We start from the raw sequence: 16361 nt of genomic DNA on the forward strand, positions 1-16361 counted from the left end.
TGTATTGGTACCAGGGGTTGCCCTGACTCTCGTACAGGACCCTGCACTTGGCCTTGTTCAACCTCCTAAGGTTTACACGGGCCCACTTCTTGGGCTTGTCCCTCTGCCTGGCTGTGTGCAGGAAGGCTGACAAGGCTTGACTATGTCTGGCTTATGTGGATTGCACATCACTGCTTGTGTGCCATAGCTGTAACCAGATCGGCTCTTCAGCACCCAAACACGTGCATACCGCCTCTAGTAGTTCTGTTCTCTGGTGTATGATTTTTGGGAAGGACCCGGGGGCAAAGGGCTGCAGAGAGGAGGGTGGCGCAGCAAACTTCCCAAAGAGGCTGTGATGACACCCTTGTTTTTTTCCTGCGGGCTGCCAGCAGACAGCGCTCGGAGCTGGGCACTGCCGCCTGCACACTCTCATTGCACAAGCAGAGCATTCTTCAGGGGTCTGTCAGGGGTGTCTGATCCCAGCTTCTGCCCCCTCTCTGGCTTGGAACCCCCCACCCCTCTGAGATGCTACCGTGCCCAGCACCCAGAACCAGTGATTCTGTGACATCAGTCCCAGCGACAAGGGCACCACGGGCACACCGGCTGCTGCACTGGTGGCAACGAGCCCTCTGTTCTTGCAGCTGCCACGTGCCACGGGGAACGATGAATCTGCTCCTCGTCCTCATCCTGCTGGCCCTGTGCCGGCCTGTGCAAGGCACATGGGACAGCTGTGGGTAAGTGGCCTGAGGCTCTGGAAGGGAGCTTGGGCAACCCTTATGGGGTTCACTGGAGGGGTCCTGCTTGTCCCCCACTGCCAAGCCAGCTTCCTGAACCCCATGTGGGACGGGAGCCTCAGATCCTGGCCAGCCCCCAGGCTGCTGGCACAATTTGTCTATGGGCCTAATGCAGAAACAGGGACGGACACACACCCCATGGGGTCCCCGGCCCTGCTGTCCATGCAGCGCCTTGTGGGGAGGGTGGACAGTGACCTTCAGCCTGAGCAGCAACGAGCCATGGGGTAGGACAATCACGAGTTTCTGGTTACAGAGGGACCTGCGGGCTCCGGCCAATGGCTTCTCACTACAGCAAGTCGCGCGTCGTGGGTGGCACAGACGCCCAGCCAGGGGCATGGCCCTGGATCGTCAGCATCCAGGAACCCTGGAAAACAGGCCTGAGGCATATCTGCGGAGGGTCCCTCATCAGCCCCCAGTGGGTCCTCACAGCAGCCCATTGCTTCATCAACATCAGGTGAGGGGCACCAGGGCATGTGTCTGTCCCCACCACGCTGGCAGGTGCCCTGTGCCAGCACCACGTGCTGTTCCCATCCTGGTTCCTTGCCCAGTGCCTGGGCTCATGCCATCGCTCCCCAGTAGCCTCCAGCTCAACTTGCTTGGGCCTAAGGCATGCAGGGGCCATTGCACCCTCTGTAGCATGCCTTTCCTCTCTCCCTGGGGAAGCAGAAGGCAGGCAACTGCCGGGCTGCTGCAGCACATGGCTCCACTCCCTCTGACCCCATCTCCATCTGCCTTCCAGGAACATCACCATGTGGCGCGTACTGATCGGGGTCACGCAGTTGACTCAGCTGGGCCCTGAGGCCCAAGTGCGCAATATTAAGCGGCTCCTGCCTCACAGACACTATAGTAGTACCTCGGAAAGGAACGACATTGCGTTGCTGGAATTGGACCGGCCTGTCCAGTGCAGTTCCTACGTACAGCTTGCCTGTGTGCCCAACGCCTCGCTGAGAGTGTCAGAGCTGACGACCTGCTATGTCAGTGGTTGGGGTGCCACAACTGCAAGATGTGAGTTCCCAAAAAATACTCCTGTCCTGAGGGCAAGCGTGGCTCACTGGGTAGACGGGTTGGGCTTCCTGAGAGCAGAGGCAAAAGCCAGTCAGGCTAAGGAGGTATATCTATGGAGAGATGGGCCTGACCCAATACCCAAAGCAAGACAGAAGGGAAACACTGGTACAAGGCCTTCAAGATGCAAAGCCAAGCCCAGTGAGAGGGGTTCACCCAAACGGGGGGGGGAGAACTGGCAACGAGCTGCTGGGTGGTAATTCCTGGAGTACTGCATCTAGTTTGGAGTCCTCAGCACAGGACATGGACCTGTTGGAACAGCTCCAGAGCAGGCCACAGAGATGACCAGAGGGCTGGAGCATCTCTCCTATGAAGACAGGCTGAGAGAGTTGGGGGTGTTCAGCCTGTAAAAGAGAAGGCTCTGGGGAGACCCTAGAGCACCTTCCAGTCCCTAAAGGGGGCCTGCAGGAGAGATGGGGAGGGACTCTTGATCAGGGAGTGGAGCATTAGGACAAGGGGTAATGGTTTTAAACTGAACGAGGGGAGACTTAGATGAGATCTCAGGAAGAAATTCTTCACTGTGAGGGTGGTGAGACACTGGAACAGGTTGACTGGAGAAGCTGTGCCTGCCCCATCCCTGGAAGCGTTCAAGACCAGCCTGGATGGGACATTGAGCAACCTGGTCTAGTGGGAGGTGTCCCTGCCCATGGCAGCGGGGTTGGAACTTGGTGGTGTTTAAGGTCCCTTCCAACCCAAACCATTCTACGATTCTATGATTCCTTTCTGTGCTCACAGCTGGAGATACAACTGATGTCCTGCAGGAGGCCCAGGTCCACCTCATTGATGTCAACCTCTGTAACAGCAGCCGGTGGTATGCAGGGGCCATCCACACCCACAACCTGTGTGCTGGCTACCTGCAGGGTGGCATCGACACCTGCCAGGTAGGAGCGTACACAGGTCCAGCCCCAGCAGCACAGGAGCACTGTCACTACCACCCAAACACACCCTGGCACAGGCTCTGCCTGGAAAGTCACCTCCCACTGCTGGCTCCCCACCGCTGTTGGGGCTCACCTCCCCTTCCCCATCTGCAGGTACTTGCCCAGCAGCCCCCAGTCCCTCAGAGGCTGGGGACTCTGCCCAGAAAGCCCATCCAGTGCTCTCGGTAGCCCATAGGTCCAGATCCTGTTCCCAGAACACCCGTCTTCCACACATCCAGGATCATGCTGCAGAGATGAGAGACAGCCCTACCATACAGGCCCATGACCCCCTCTCAGACAAGGCTGTATAGGCTCCTGGGCCTGAGCAGAGCCTTCCTGGACAGTGAATACAGCTCTGGCAGGTGCTGTGAGAGACAAGGAGCCAGCCATAGTGCTGACAGTGGCCACCCAACACCACCTCCATCACAGAATCATAGATTTGTCTAGGTTGGAAGGGACCTTTCAGATCGAGTCCAACCATCAACCTAACACTGACAAAAACCAACACTAAACCATGTCCCTCAGCACCACGTCTGCCTGGCTTTTAAATACCTCCAGGGATGACGATTCCACCACTTCCCTGGGCAGCCTGTACCAGTGCTTGATAACCCTTTCCGTGAAGAATTTTTTCCTAATATTTAATCTGAACCTCCCCTGGCGCAACTTGAGGCCGTTTCATCTTGTCCTATCGCTTCCTATCGCTTGTTACTTGGGAGAACGGACTGACACACACCCCCCCCGGCTACACCCTCCTTTCAGGGAGTTGTAGAGAGCGAGAAGGTTTCCCCTCAGCCGCCTTTTCTCCAGGCTGAACAACCCCAGTTCCCTCAGCCGCTCCTCACAAGACTTGTGCTCCAGACCCCTCACCAGCTCCGTTGCCCTTCTCTGGACCCGCTCCAGCACCTCAATGTCTATTCTGTAGTGAGAGGCCCAAAACTGGACATAGCACTGGAGGTGGGAACTCACCAGTGCTGAGTACAGGGGGATGATCACTGCCCCAGTCCTTCTGGCCACACTATTCCTGATAATCCTCTCTCCTCCGCTGCAGGGTGACAGCGGTGGTCCTCTCACCTGCAAAGACAACAATGCGGACTACTTCTGGCTTGTTGGAGTGACCAGCTGGGGGAAAGGCTGTGCGAGAGCAAAACAGCCTGGAGTCTACACCTCCACACAGCACTTTTACAGGTGGATCTTGATACAGATGGGACTGCGCCCACCACTATCAGCTACTCCAACATCACAGCCAGTCTTCACCTCAACCCCCTCTAAGAGGCCGAGGCCAAGGCCAACAACAACACAGGGCAGATTTACACCCTGTCCACTTCCATGCCAGATGCTGGTGAATTTCTTTAATCAGCTGCAGGAGGTCCTGAAGTTCCTAAGGGGAAAAAGTGCTTGAGCAGCAGGATGAACAGGGTCCAGCACAGGCTGCAGTGGACCAGGACCATTTCCTTCTGGGGCAAAACCACCTGATCCAAAGGCAGCCTTGGTATCAAAGGCCTGCTCTGTCCTGCCCACTCTCCTCTGAGCATGCACAAATGTTGAAGCTGACTTAGTTCTTGGAATAAAGTTGCCAGTTTCCACAGCTAACCATGCTTCAGTCCAATTCAGTCTCCTGTGAAGGACTTCCATGCCTGGCACCTGCAAAATGAGGTGGCAGGCAGACAGCGGAGCACAAACGAGAGTCACTCCAAAGGGCTGGAACCCTGCCTGGCTGGAGAGCGGGGTGAGGGGGCTGTGGAAGAATCATAGAATGGTTTGGATTGCAAGGGAGCTTAAACACCACCTAGTTCCAACCCCGCTGCCACGGGCAGGGACACCTCCCACTAGACCAGGTTGCTCAAAGCCCCATCCAGCCTGGCCTTGAACACCTCCAGGGATGGGGCAGCCACAGCTTCTCTGGGCAAAGAAGGGAACGCGTCATGGGAAGCTAGAGATCTTGGGGACAACAGCTGGAAACACAAAGTGTCTAAGGCTAGCTACTGGTAGGATCCCTGTTTGCGTGTGTACAATGCACGGTGAACATGAAACTGGGCTATCTCATGGCCCAAGAGACACAGATCTAGAAAGACCCAAGGTTTGCACCAATGACTGGATAAGGAGCTTGACATCCAGCCACAGATGTTACATGGACTTAACTTCCATACTGTTATTTGAGGAATCTACGAACATGCTGGGCTTATGAATTGAGGGAGTAAAGGTGAGTTTATGTTTCACTAGTGAACATCCAATCCTGATCCTCTGGAAAGGCAGAAAAGGACTGGACTGTGTTCCTGTTTATGTATATGTTGGTCTGTGTGTGTGTGTATCTGGCTCTTTGGAATGCAGCACAAGTCTCCTGAACACACACATGGGAGCTCCAGCAGCCACATGCATCGGGCTGGGACAGAACAAACCTCCTGGGTGCGAGAGCTCACCTGCAGACCCGAAAGGAGAAGTACCCCGTGTTCAGAAGTCTACTGGATCTGGCTGGTCCGTAGCAGAATGGGGATGAAAGGAAAAGAAACTCTTCAGCAGAGACCACAGGGGTGGGCAGAGAGGCAGGGCTAGCCAGGCTGTGAAAGCAGTGGGGAGGGCTGGCACTTGGACTTGCACTGCATAGTCACAGGGCTGCCTTATAACAAAAGTGCAGGAAGGATGCAAGCTCAAAGCTTGAAAAAAACCCAACTCTTTAGTGTCTGTTTTCTCCCACAGGTACCACTAAACCATCTGGGGAGGACCCTTGCCTGCAGGTCCAAGAGTGACTTAGCTCTCCTGGCAAGCTTTGCCTTGAAGAAGCGTGCAGTAAGAGCAACCATGTGGATACTCTCACCCTTTCCTTGACCGTGATGTGCAGCGGCTCGTGCTGAGTCAAGGAAGGGCATGCCCACAGTCTGTTACAGGAAGGGGAGAGGCCCCACTGCCCATCACCAGTGTTCTGAGAGCATGAGAAAAATCACTTTCCTCTGTGAAGGCCAGCTCTAACTAGCCCCAGAAATCTACAGCAAAGATTCTTCTAATGAAAAAGCAGCCCACGGCTTGGACAGATTGGGGCCTCTCTTCAGGGCAGCTCTCCTCTTTATCTGACAAATTCTCACTCTTCTTCTGCAGGTCAAAGCTCTGAAAAGGAGCCGGACAAAGGACTGCTGAGAAGCATGAGAGCAACAGCTACGCTCTGCTGTGGTTCTTTCAAATTCAGTATAGGGCAGCACGGGCTCTTCACAGGGTCACCACCTCACCCCTTCCAACTTAGACACGAGCAGCACACAATCCCCATGGTGTCACCAGTATAAGGCAAATCTTACAATGCCTGCAAAGTTTTTCACCCCTTTCCACAGGCTCTGCTTTCCCTGAAGGAAAAAAGAGCAGAGCTGCTAATCAGTTAGGAGGAACACAGTAAATAGTGCCTTTCCTACCTCAAGTTCTCACATGACCTCGTGCATGACTGCCATCCAGGGGGAGCTGGACATGCTTCAGAGGTGGGCCCATGCAAACCTCATGAAGTTAAACTAGGCCAAGTGCAAGGTCCTTGCCTGGGTCACGGCAATCCCAGACACAAATACAGATTGGGCGGAGAATGGATGGAGAGCAGCATCAAAAGAAGCATGGCCAGCAGGGTGAGGGAGGTGATTCTATCCCTCTACTCCGCTCTGGTGAGACCCCACCTGAGTACTGTGTGGAGGACCTGGAGTCCTCAGCACAGGAAGGACATGGACCTGTTGGAACAGCTCCAGAGCAGGCCACAGAGATGACCAGAGGGCTGGAGCATCTCTCCTATGAAGACAGGCTGAGAGAGTTGGGGGTGTTCAGCCTGTAAAAGAGAAGGCTCTGGGGAGACCCTAGAGCACCTTCCAGTCCCTAAAGGGGGCCTGCAGGAGAGATGGGGAGGGACTCTTGATCAGGGAGTGGAGCATTAGGACAAGGGGTAATGGTTTTAAACTGAACGAGGGGAGACTTAGATGAGATCTCAGGAAGAAATTCTTCACTGTGAGGGTGGTGAGACACTGGAACAGGTTGACTGGAGAAGCTGTGCCTGCCCCATCCCTGGAAGCGTTCAAGACCAGCCTGGATGGGGCATTGAATAACCTGGTCTAGTGGGAGGTGTCCCCTCTGCATCCCTGTCCATGACAGGGGGGTTGGAACTCATGATCTTTAAGGTCCCTTCCAACTCTAACCATTCTATAATTCTATGAAATCTGAATTCTGTTTGTAAGCAACTGCTCAGTTTGATAGCATCGTTGAAGAGCTGAGGAGAACGGTCATCACTCAACATAAGGGGCACTGAGTTTCTGAAATATATAGAAACACACCCCAAGAAGAAAAAAACACCTCTGCAACTACCTAAAGCTACCAGGACCTCACAAGTAGGCAGACAGATGTATAAGCCCATTCTCTGGTCTCTGTGCCTACAGCAGTCTCCATGGCCTCTGACTGTATGGGGTGACGCACGGAAACAGACTCTACAACTCCCGAAGAGTTATAAAGCAGGCATGTTTATTGCGGCGCCGGGTGCAAGGGGGATCGCTCCTCCAAACTTCCACACCTGGTCATAAAACAAGCATCTATTTATGATAAAAAGCATACATATTCATTAGTATGGGCTGGGTTATTATAATTAAGTCTAAGAAAAGGCGTTACTATTCTAATTATTTCTAGGAACTCATTATCATAAGTCTCCTCCCCTTGCCACATGTGTACTGTCGTCCGGTGGTCTTGGCCCGGGGTCCTCTGGAGGAGGCCTCACCTCAAGTACTGTGTTCAGTTCTGGGCCCCTCACTACAAGAAGGACATTGAAGTGCTGGAGCGCGTCCAGAGGAGAGCCACCAAGCTGGTGAGGGGTCTAGAGAACAAGTCATATGAGCAGAGGCTGAGGGAACTGGGCATGTTTAGTTTGGAGGCTGAGGGGGGACCTCATTGCCCTCTACAACTACCTAAAAGGAGGTTGTAGAGAGGTGGGTGTTGGGCTCTTCTCCCAAGGGAATAATGACAGGACCAGAGGAAATGGTCTGAAGTTGGGGCAGGGGAGGTTTAGATTAGATATTAGGAAGAATGACTTTACTGAGAGGGTGGTCAGGCACTGGAACAGCCTGCCCAGGGAGGTGGTGGAGTCGCCATCCCTGGAGGTATTTAAGAAACGTGTAGATGTGGCACTTCAGGGCATGCTCTAGTGCCCAAGATTGTTGGTTTGTGTCTGTTTGTGGGTGGGGTGGTATGTCGTTGTGGGTGTTAGCTTTGGTTTTGGTGTTTGGTGTTCTGGGATTTTGGGTTTTTTTGTTGGTTTTGGTGGTTGTTTTGTTTTGTTTTTTGTTCGTTGGACTCGATGATCTCAAAGGTCCCATCCAACCAAAAATATTCTGTGATTCTGTGAAGGCTCATAGTCTTCTTCACCGTATACTTTTACCTTTGGCTTAGAACGCTGAGCTGGCTGGACCCCAAACCGCAGAACTGGTCCCAACCAGATGGACACTTCACCCAGACAATCGGGTTCCTCCTTAGCATGCAGGCTGTTCCTACTATCTTATACATTGTGCTTACAACACAAGGCCAGTTCCTTATCTTGGAATGCTGGGCTCCGAGCTCTGTTCTTTGTCAAGCTGCACTAAATCTACACTAACAACGTTTAACCATTCATTCTCCGAATCAGGGGCTCTCATGGACGCAGAGTCAAATACTTGTGTTTTGCCTTCACTACATCAGTGCCATCTGCAGCAGACACAAAGTGAAAGGGCAAACTGAACTTCCAGATAAAGTTGAAGCTTTTATGTGTCACTTTCATATCTACTGGGGGCAAAAAAAAAGAGAGAGGATGTCAGTAAGACATCAGTGTAGGCAGAAGGTCAACATATGCCGGAGTAGTGGCACAGACGGAGACCAGAGCCCAATTTAGCCGTCAGGGCCTCCTCACTGTAGTACAAGGCTGGGAGAGTCCTCCCCCAGGGTTATAGGGTTTTTAAAGCAACAGAAAACTGACAAGAAGACACAAAAAGAAGAGAGTTCTTGCTGGTTTATCCATGGTGCATTGTAGATGGATTCTGATGTGCTATGAATAATGCTTTGCAGCTTAGAACATAACAGTTCACTTGCTGTGCAGCAACTACGAATGTTTTCCAGGCACATCCCTATGATTCTTGCTGTGTCTCCACGTGACCCGGACTTCGCTGCCAGAACTAGTTGTGCCTCTTCCTCCAGTTTGGCCTTTTTAACCAGAACTCCCCACTGGCCTTATGCCATGTTACCTCTATTCCTGTGAGTGAAGGGCATGCTCACAGTATACAAATGACTCCACTGTTGTAAATTTTCACTTAACAGGCAGTTTGGTCCAGCTACCCCAACCTCATGAGGCCAGAGGCTTTCCCAGTTTTGGAACAAATCTACTGCATACTTACTGACACAGCAGCAACAGCTGAAAGTTTTGAGAGATCAACTCTTCTGCAGACTAGGCCTGTGTTAAGAGCTCTGCGTTGATCATTTCCTTGTCCGGGTGGAATACAGTAAATGAAGGAAAGCAGAGTACTCTCTTGGAGAAGTGTCCACACACATAGAGCATGAAGAGCAGGACTCATCGACACAGAGGTTCTGTCTACACTATGGCTGTCAACACAAAGTCCATTTGCCTCAGACCTCCTGAACCATCCATGCAACCAGTAGATTCCAGGCTGGCTTGACACATCCTATAGGAAAGGCTTTTATTAGGTAAGATCAATCGTGTCCTAAGCAACACCACTGAACCAAATGAACTTCTGTAGGCTGCAGTGGGAGACGAGACAACCTATTCAGGTGGACACACCTATTCATAGCTGTGATTATTTCCGCCATGAATGCTGGCAAGGAAGCCCATGCTTGACACTGTACTTGATAGAGAAGAGCAGGGACTGTGGTCCTAAGGGGATGTGTTCCCTTGTTGATGCTGAGCAGGGAGCTGATGCGTTATACACTCTCACAGGATGCAGGAAAAAGGATCACAACCCAAACAAAAGCAGTAATTAATGCTGAGCTGGCATTCCCAACAGGAGGCAATCATCCAGTCATCTGCAGAGGAAGGTAAACAACTTTGCCAGCAGGTATGTTTAGACACTTTAGCAGTGACAAAAGACTTACTTAATTTTGAAGTGAGGTTTCTCTATTTTAACAATGAAAATATCAATGAGGTAGACTGATGCTCACAAGCAATGAGAAATAGTGTAAACTCAGAGCCACAGTACAAAACAAGGGACCTAAGTGGGTTAGGAGTCAGGAAACCACACTGATTTGAGACCATAAATGGGAAGCGCCAAGTATAGGAAAAGAGAAAGGGCAGAAGAGCAAAGAATGTCTTATGTAGTACCCCTGCAGAACACGTCAGAACAGTTTTGTACTACATCATCCAATAGTCACATGAAGGAACAAGAAAGGATCGCCCTCTCCCTCCCATCACCTGACAGGACTGCTTCTAAATAAGTACATTCCGTTGTACATACAGAGCCATCTCTGGCCAAATCACACCCCATCAGTGACGTTGGCGATAACGTATTTATGAAGGTGTAAGAAGCGCTGCGCACTGTGGGAAGTTTCCTTTGGCCTTGGCTGTGAATCTGTTCGGAACTCCTTTGTCCTGGACAGACCCAGGTCTGGATCTGCAAATGGCCTGTGCCCTCCTTTGCTCCAGCTGCACCAAACTGCTAACAAACTGCTGTTGTAACTGGAGAAGGAACCTTTTTTCCAAGGCTGGGGACGACTGTGCAGCACAGGTGAATAGGAAAGGAGGCAGCAATGACTTTCTCCTGTTCTTGTTCCCACTCCTCTGGTAAGAAGGGGCAGTTCCCAACCCCGCTCTCACCTGGGCTGCAGAGGGAAGGGCCCGGGGGAGCCTGGACTTGGATGATTTGCAACAGCAAACCAAACATTTCCACTTGAGCACTCAAACTGCAACATCACGATCCCAAGGGGTTCAAGTCTGTAAGACGCAGAAACACTTAGTTGGTAAAATAATGAATCCAAATGAACCGTATCTCCAGGAGACAGAGCTCCGTGGTCTGAGCACAGCACTATGCATAGGCTTTACTAAAGGAACCTCTACTTTTCTACACAAATGCTAGTGATCTCCATAGAAAGAAAGCTGTTTTAGCCAGTTCTCCTCCAAAGCCCTTACACTGGTAAATCCAAACAAACAGGAGCACCCTTCTGCAGAGAGACACAGCAAGCATAAAGGCAATCCTTTGTGAAATCCATACGGAAACCCATTCCAGCAGAAAAGAGAATCCTTACCAGACTCTTGGCAAAACTCCCCACATCTCTGGGCCAGCAACACGTCTGCACCTTTGATGTTTAGGGGTTTGGGGTCCACCACAAACAGGGCTTTCATTCTGTCCCATCCTCTGAGCTAAAACTGTCAGCAGGAGCTGGCTCTCCCTGGGGCTCGGTGACACCCAGGCAGGCGACCCGCAACCCAGAAGTTCCCCTGAAAGACCTTGACAGCCTGCATTAACTCACCAACACGCACTTGAGACGTAAACACTGCCAAGTCTTCTCTTCTTTGCATCACGTACAAAGGACCCAATTTAGCAAATGGAGCCTTCTGCTGAAACTTTCCTTACAGACAGCTCATTTTCTGTGGTCGTAAACTGTAGCAAAGACCTGTTCCACTGCAGGGGCTCAAACCCTGCCCATAGTGAAAACAGCTGTTTAGATAAGCCCCATTTTTCTTTCCTCACTGCTGCCTTGCTTCCCAGAAATCAATCAATAGCAAAAGCTCTGTACGAAGAGTGCATACAAAAGCCAATTGCAAGTGCCTTTACTTGCTACTGTTTCTGTCAGGCAGCATTCTAGGAAAAAAACAACTTTTCCTGCTTGCTTTTCTACAGCTTCATTACCTTTAAAGGCGATACTTCTTCCCTTTGCTACACCAACACAGCCTCATAGCTCAGCAAAGGAAACCTTCACCACAAACAGACAGGCATGCTACAGGAACATGTTACTCCCCCAAAACCAGACGCTTTCAACCACTCTTCCCCTTGCTTACCAAAGTTCAGAGACTGTTAGAAAACAACAACAAAAAAGCATGGTTCTCTCCACACTTTACAGAGCCCATTATATCAGCTGTTCAACATCAAGTCCAACTCCAGTCTGAAGCCCAGAGTAAGAAATGTTGTCTTAAAATTTCTGCAAAAAGGAAGGGCTTTTAAGTCACAAGACCAAAGAACATTCATGAAAGCACCATCATGCAAGGACACATCCCTTATCACAGACCACCTGCCCCGTTACCTGAGTGATGTCCTCTCCTAATTTGCAGCCACTGACATCTGGAAAATAGCACAGGGTCTCTTGTTCATTAATGCCAACAGCGTTGGTTGGAATTGGAGCTGGAGAAGAAAACCATATGCCGTAGGTCTGGTTTCATTCAAGTCCAAATAAATTCAAGTTCGCATTTACTAGGACTCACAGCAGGTCTCATCTTGTCGCTCCAGTCCCAACACCACTCCTGGGCAGCGTCCCCAGGAGCAATAAGCGCAGAACAAAAAACCCTCCTTCAAAATCAGGCCCACAGCCTGCTCTTTCTACAGGATGCACAGAGCAGCAACTGAGAACAAGTTCTGCTTTAATTACACCAAGCTCTGCCATCTACATCAGGGGACTAGCTCCTAAATGATCCCTTGCCCTAAAAGACAGATCCTCTCTAGGACAATGCTAAAGGAAACAGCAGAGCACAGGGACACCTGGTTCCTCAGTTAAGCCAAAGGCGAGAAGAACAGGAAGACAGGGATGTACAGATGCAGACTGAACCAAGGACAGCGAGCAGAGCAAAGGAACTGAGAAACAGAAATAGAAATAATAGAAATAGAAAGAAACCCAAGCCCCGCCCCAGCTGCCCCCTCCTGCCCGTTTCTCCTCGACCCCTCTGGCCCCGCCCCAGCCCGGCTGTGACTGACAGGCTGCCTCTGGCTCTGCTGATTGGCTCAGCCCTGGCCAATGGTACGGCTGTTGCCAGGCTGACACAGCAATCCCGGGCCAGTCCTCACCGAGCCGCCCCCCCCCCAGCGGCTTGTCTCATCCCTGGGACACTGGTTGGGGGAGAGGCTGGCCCAAAATAGGGAGAGGCTAGCCCAAAATGTGGGTCTGTTTGTGCTCCCACCACAGCCCTGGGCAGGAGGAGCTGCGCGAGAAGAGCCGCTGGCATGGGCCAGGCTGGCGCCTGGCAGGAGACAGGGCTCTGCCCCAGTCCCGGCGCCCAGCTGAGCCCAGCAGTCAGAGCCTTTCTCCAGCCTGGCCCCGAGGAGGAGAGACGGCCTGTCCTGGTGTGGCCCGGGGCATCCTCCTGTGGACAGCAGGAAGGACAGAGCCTCCCCAGGGGGGCTGGACACTAGTCTTGGCCTTTGTCCCCAGGGCTCCCCAGCGCTGACAGGCCCTGCAGGGCAATGAAATGCTGATGCAGGAGGCACTCTTGGGGCTCAGGGAGGCTTTGGGCATCTCGAGCAGAGGTGCAGCTGCCTCTTTGCTTCTGCAGATGCGGTTATTTGCTACCCCCTTTATGGTCAAAGCGGTTTCTCCTTATGGTGCGTGGATGGGACAGGTGCCACGTCCCTGTTTGTCTTGGAGGACTGCAGGGAAAGGAGGAAGTCACAGCACACACACAGGCAGGAGGACAGTGGAAAGGAGCCCTGTCGAGGCTTTTCTGCAGCTTCAGATCGGAACTCAGATATTTATGTGCATCCCAGCACCAAAGTCACCTTTTTTTCTTCCCAGCTGCCCAGCTTTGTGCCAGCAAAAGCCAGTTGGGCTGACCTGGTCTTCAGGCCTCTTTCTTTTTTAAATTGCATGCCTACACTTTTCCTATTTTCCACCATTGTCATCCTTTCTCTCCCCTTCCCTCTGAGTTCCATCCTCTTTCAAAAGGTATTATGACTTGACTTTCCGGACAGATCATCAAGTAGGTAGACACAGGCTATAAATACAGGATGGTTTATACCTTCAGAGCTGTAGAGTGAGCTATTTTGTCTTGAAAGTGTACAGAAAATCTCGTTGGCAGAGGTCGGTGTTCACAAAGGAGACAGAGGAGTCCTATAAACAGTTGATTTTATTTGAATAAAGAGAAAGTCCACTGGGGCATACCCCTGTGGGGTGTCTCAAAAATTGCCAGAGGACGCAGCCTGCTTTTTATCCCAACTCCCCAACCACACATGACTGTCTTCCCTTCCCCATTGGCTGAGGTACTTGGAAGGTACAGACTCTGCAGTCCGTCTACTACACTTTTTCTCTAGCACCCCTTCCCCCCCTTACATCATACATGTCATACATCACATGTATCATTAACTTTATGCCACCCAGAGGTGGAGAGGATAATATTCATAAGCTTATTAAGCATGTGTACTAAACTCAAAAGGTAAAATGTTCATGTTGTACCCAACTTCTGTGGTTTCAGGTAACTTCTCTGGTACTGTAAGTTCTGATTGGTTCTCCTAAGCTGCATCCTTGTTATGTTGCGACGTCCCTATTTGTAAAGACACTCCTATCTCTATCTTATTGTACCTGTCCCTTTTTTTCCTTGCTCTCCTTTCCTTTATTTCTCCTTCCTCTGTCCCGCTCCCTGCTCCTCTTTTTCTTTTCCTCTGTCCTGAAGCACATTGCTGTTTTTTCCTTCTCTGCCTTTGGTCCCGCTCTGCGGTCCCTCTCTGTTTTTCAGTGTCTCTCTGGCCTTTTCCCAGTCCTGCTTTTTCTCTCTCTGCCTGTATGTCTCACTCCCTGTCACCTTCCTCCTTTTTCTCTTGCTCCTTCCTTCTCTTTCTCTCTCTCTTTCTCCTTCCTTCTCTTTCTCTCTCTCTTTCTCCATTTTGCTCACTGTCTCTGGTTTGTTTTTTTTTTTTTTCCATTATGTATCCCACTGCCCATCTCTTACTCTCGCTGTCCCTTTGCAGCTCCCTGACCCACTTTCTTTTTTACCTTCTTCCATCTCTCCACAGGGCTCCTGATCCCTCCCTTTCTTTCTCCATCCCTCTGTGGGGCTCAAAATCCCCATCTTTGTCTCTCTGTCAGCATTCTTGTGTGTCGCTCCATCCTGCTCCCTGTCTCACCGTTTCTCGCTGTATCTCTCTGTCCTGATCCTGGACCTTATTCTGGTTTCACTCCCTCTCTGTCCTACTGCCCACCGCTGATCATTTCACAATCTCCCTCCTCCTCCCTGTCCTTATTTTCCTTTCTCCTGATCCGTCAGCAGTTATAGCCGGTTGGTCACAGGTTTCTGTGTGCAGGTGGGTCCGTGCAGCTGTGTGAGCAGCACTATCATGCTGTCACTGTCCCATGCCATGCCCAAGGGCAGGAGCGTCTGGCCACCCCCACCCCTATGTCATGGGTGATGGTGTGACCCAGTGTGAGAAACTGACAGAAAAACAGGATGTCTCAAAGCTCGCTTGCTGCAAGAGATCTGCCACCTGTGTAGATGATATGACAAAAATCATTATGAACCCCTCCCGGACCAACAATCCGACTGGGACCTAACACTCAGCGGTGGGTGACAGCCCTGCAGCACGATCCAGTGGTTGGTGACAGCCCTACAGCATGATCCAGTGATGGGGTGACAGCTGTACAGCGTGACCCACCAGTGGGTGACAGCCCTGCAGCATGGCCCAGCGGTGGATGACAGCCGGCAGCGTGATCCAGTGGTGGGTGACAGCTTGGATGCTGCTCAACTGCCCCTTAATTAATCCTAAAGCCGCGTACTCAGGTGTGGGTATTGCCCACAGCACTGCTGTCAGGGAGCGACGCACCTTGAATGAGGGAAAAACTGATGATGTGCTAAATATTAATGACAAAATATTTTATAATTTATTAAGAAGTTAAGAATAAATAGTCCTGGGATCTTCCACCCTTTGCTGGTGCCAGGGCTTCACATTCCCTGCGAGAGGAAGTCCCAAGTCTTCCTTACAAACTTATCTTCTAGAGAATCTGCTTTGGAAGCCTTTGCAACTTAGAAAGAAAGAAGAAAACACAAATCAACCCCAATCCCTCCCATTAAAGCAGCAGCTACAGAGGAGGGGAGCAGAAAGCAATTCCAAGCTGCAGCCCTGCCAAAGACCCAAGGCAGGCGCAAGCGTTTGAACAGCCTTTGGCCTCTCCTTCGGGAAAGGAAAGAGGCCACCAACATCCCCCCTCCTGCAGAGCCGGGAGAAGCAGCAGATTCGTGCCTTTGTGAAGGAAGAGCTCAGGGAGACCCAGGGACCTTCTGGGGTTTGTACTTACTCTTCACAGGTGGTTTCTTGGGCTCAGGAAAACAGGAGAATGTGGGCATGAAGATGGGACAGACCAGCCTCTGCTGGTGCTGGGCCCATCGTAGGGAAGCTCCTTCCTCACAGCAGGAGTGCAGCTTTCGGCAGATTCGCAGCTTTTGCTAGATGTGTACGGGACTGGGTTTACGCTGGAAAAGAGCCGGGATAGATATTTCAGAAGAGGATTCACTGTGGATTTATGCAATTCTTCAGGTGCAAGCCACGTTTGTTAACAGCCATGTGGATGAGACCACATGGACCCAGCAGGAACCAGGATCTCCAGGCTTCAAAGCAAGACAGAGGCTATTACAGTTACAGGTTTCCCTGGTGTCGTGGTTTGGCCTCAGACGGCAACAAAGAACCAGGTGGCAGCCGCTCGCTCAAACTGGAGCCCC

General features: G+C 51.4%; 1 protein-coding gene across 1 annotated transcript; it reads left to right on the plus strand.

Annotated features, from left to right (window-relative positions):
• The first annotated feature begins 588 nt into the window (after window positions 1-588).
• Window positions 589-4151, plus strand: LOC141478737 (acrosin-like). Its single transcript, XM_074167725.1, has 5 exons — window positions 589-713; window positions 1027-1227; window positions 1513-1778; window positions 2571-2716; window positions 3801-4151. Exons 1-5 carry the CDS (start codon window positions 643-645, stop codon window positions 4149-4151), a joined length of 1035 nt encoding a protein of 344 aa, XP_074023826.1. The 5' UTR covers window positions 589-642.
• The last annotated feature ends 12210 nt before the right edge of the window (window positions 4152-16361 follow it).

The sequence above is a fragment of the Numenius arquata genome, unplaced genomic scaffold (assembly GCF_964106895.1).
Source record: "Numenius arquata unplaced genomic scaffold, bNumArq3.hap1.1 HAP1_SCAFFOLD_133, whole genome shotgun sequence".
NCBI classification, from domain to species: Eukaryota; Metazoa; Chordata; class Aves; order Charadriiformes; family Scolopacidae; genus Numenius; species Numenius arquata.

What these genes read in the sequence shown, in the direction of transcription:
- LOC141478737 (XM_074167725.1), top strand. Translation starts at nt 643, where the DNA reads ATGAATCTGCTCCTCGTCCTCATCCTGCTGGCCCTGTGCCGGCCTGTG. An exon ending in CATTGCTTCATCAACATCAG is followed by an intron (nt 1,228 to 1,512) that starts GTGAGGGGCACC and finishes TCTGCCTTCCAG; the next exon opens with GAACATCACCATGTGGCGCG. An exon ending in GTGGCATCGACACCTGCCAG is followed by an intron (nt 2,717 to 3,800) that starts GTAGGAGCGTAC and finishes CCTCCGCTGCAG; the next exon opens with GGTGACAGCGGTGGTCCTCT.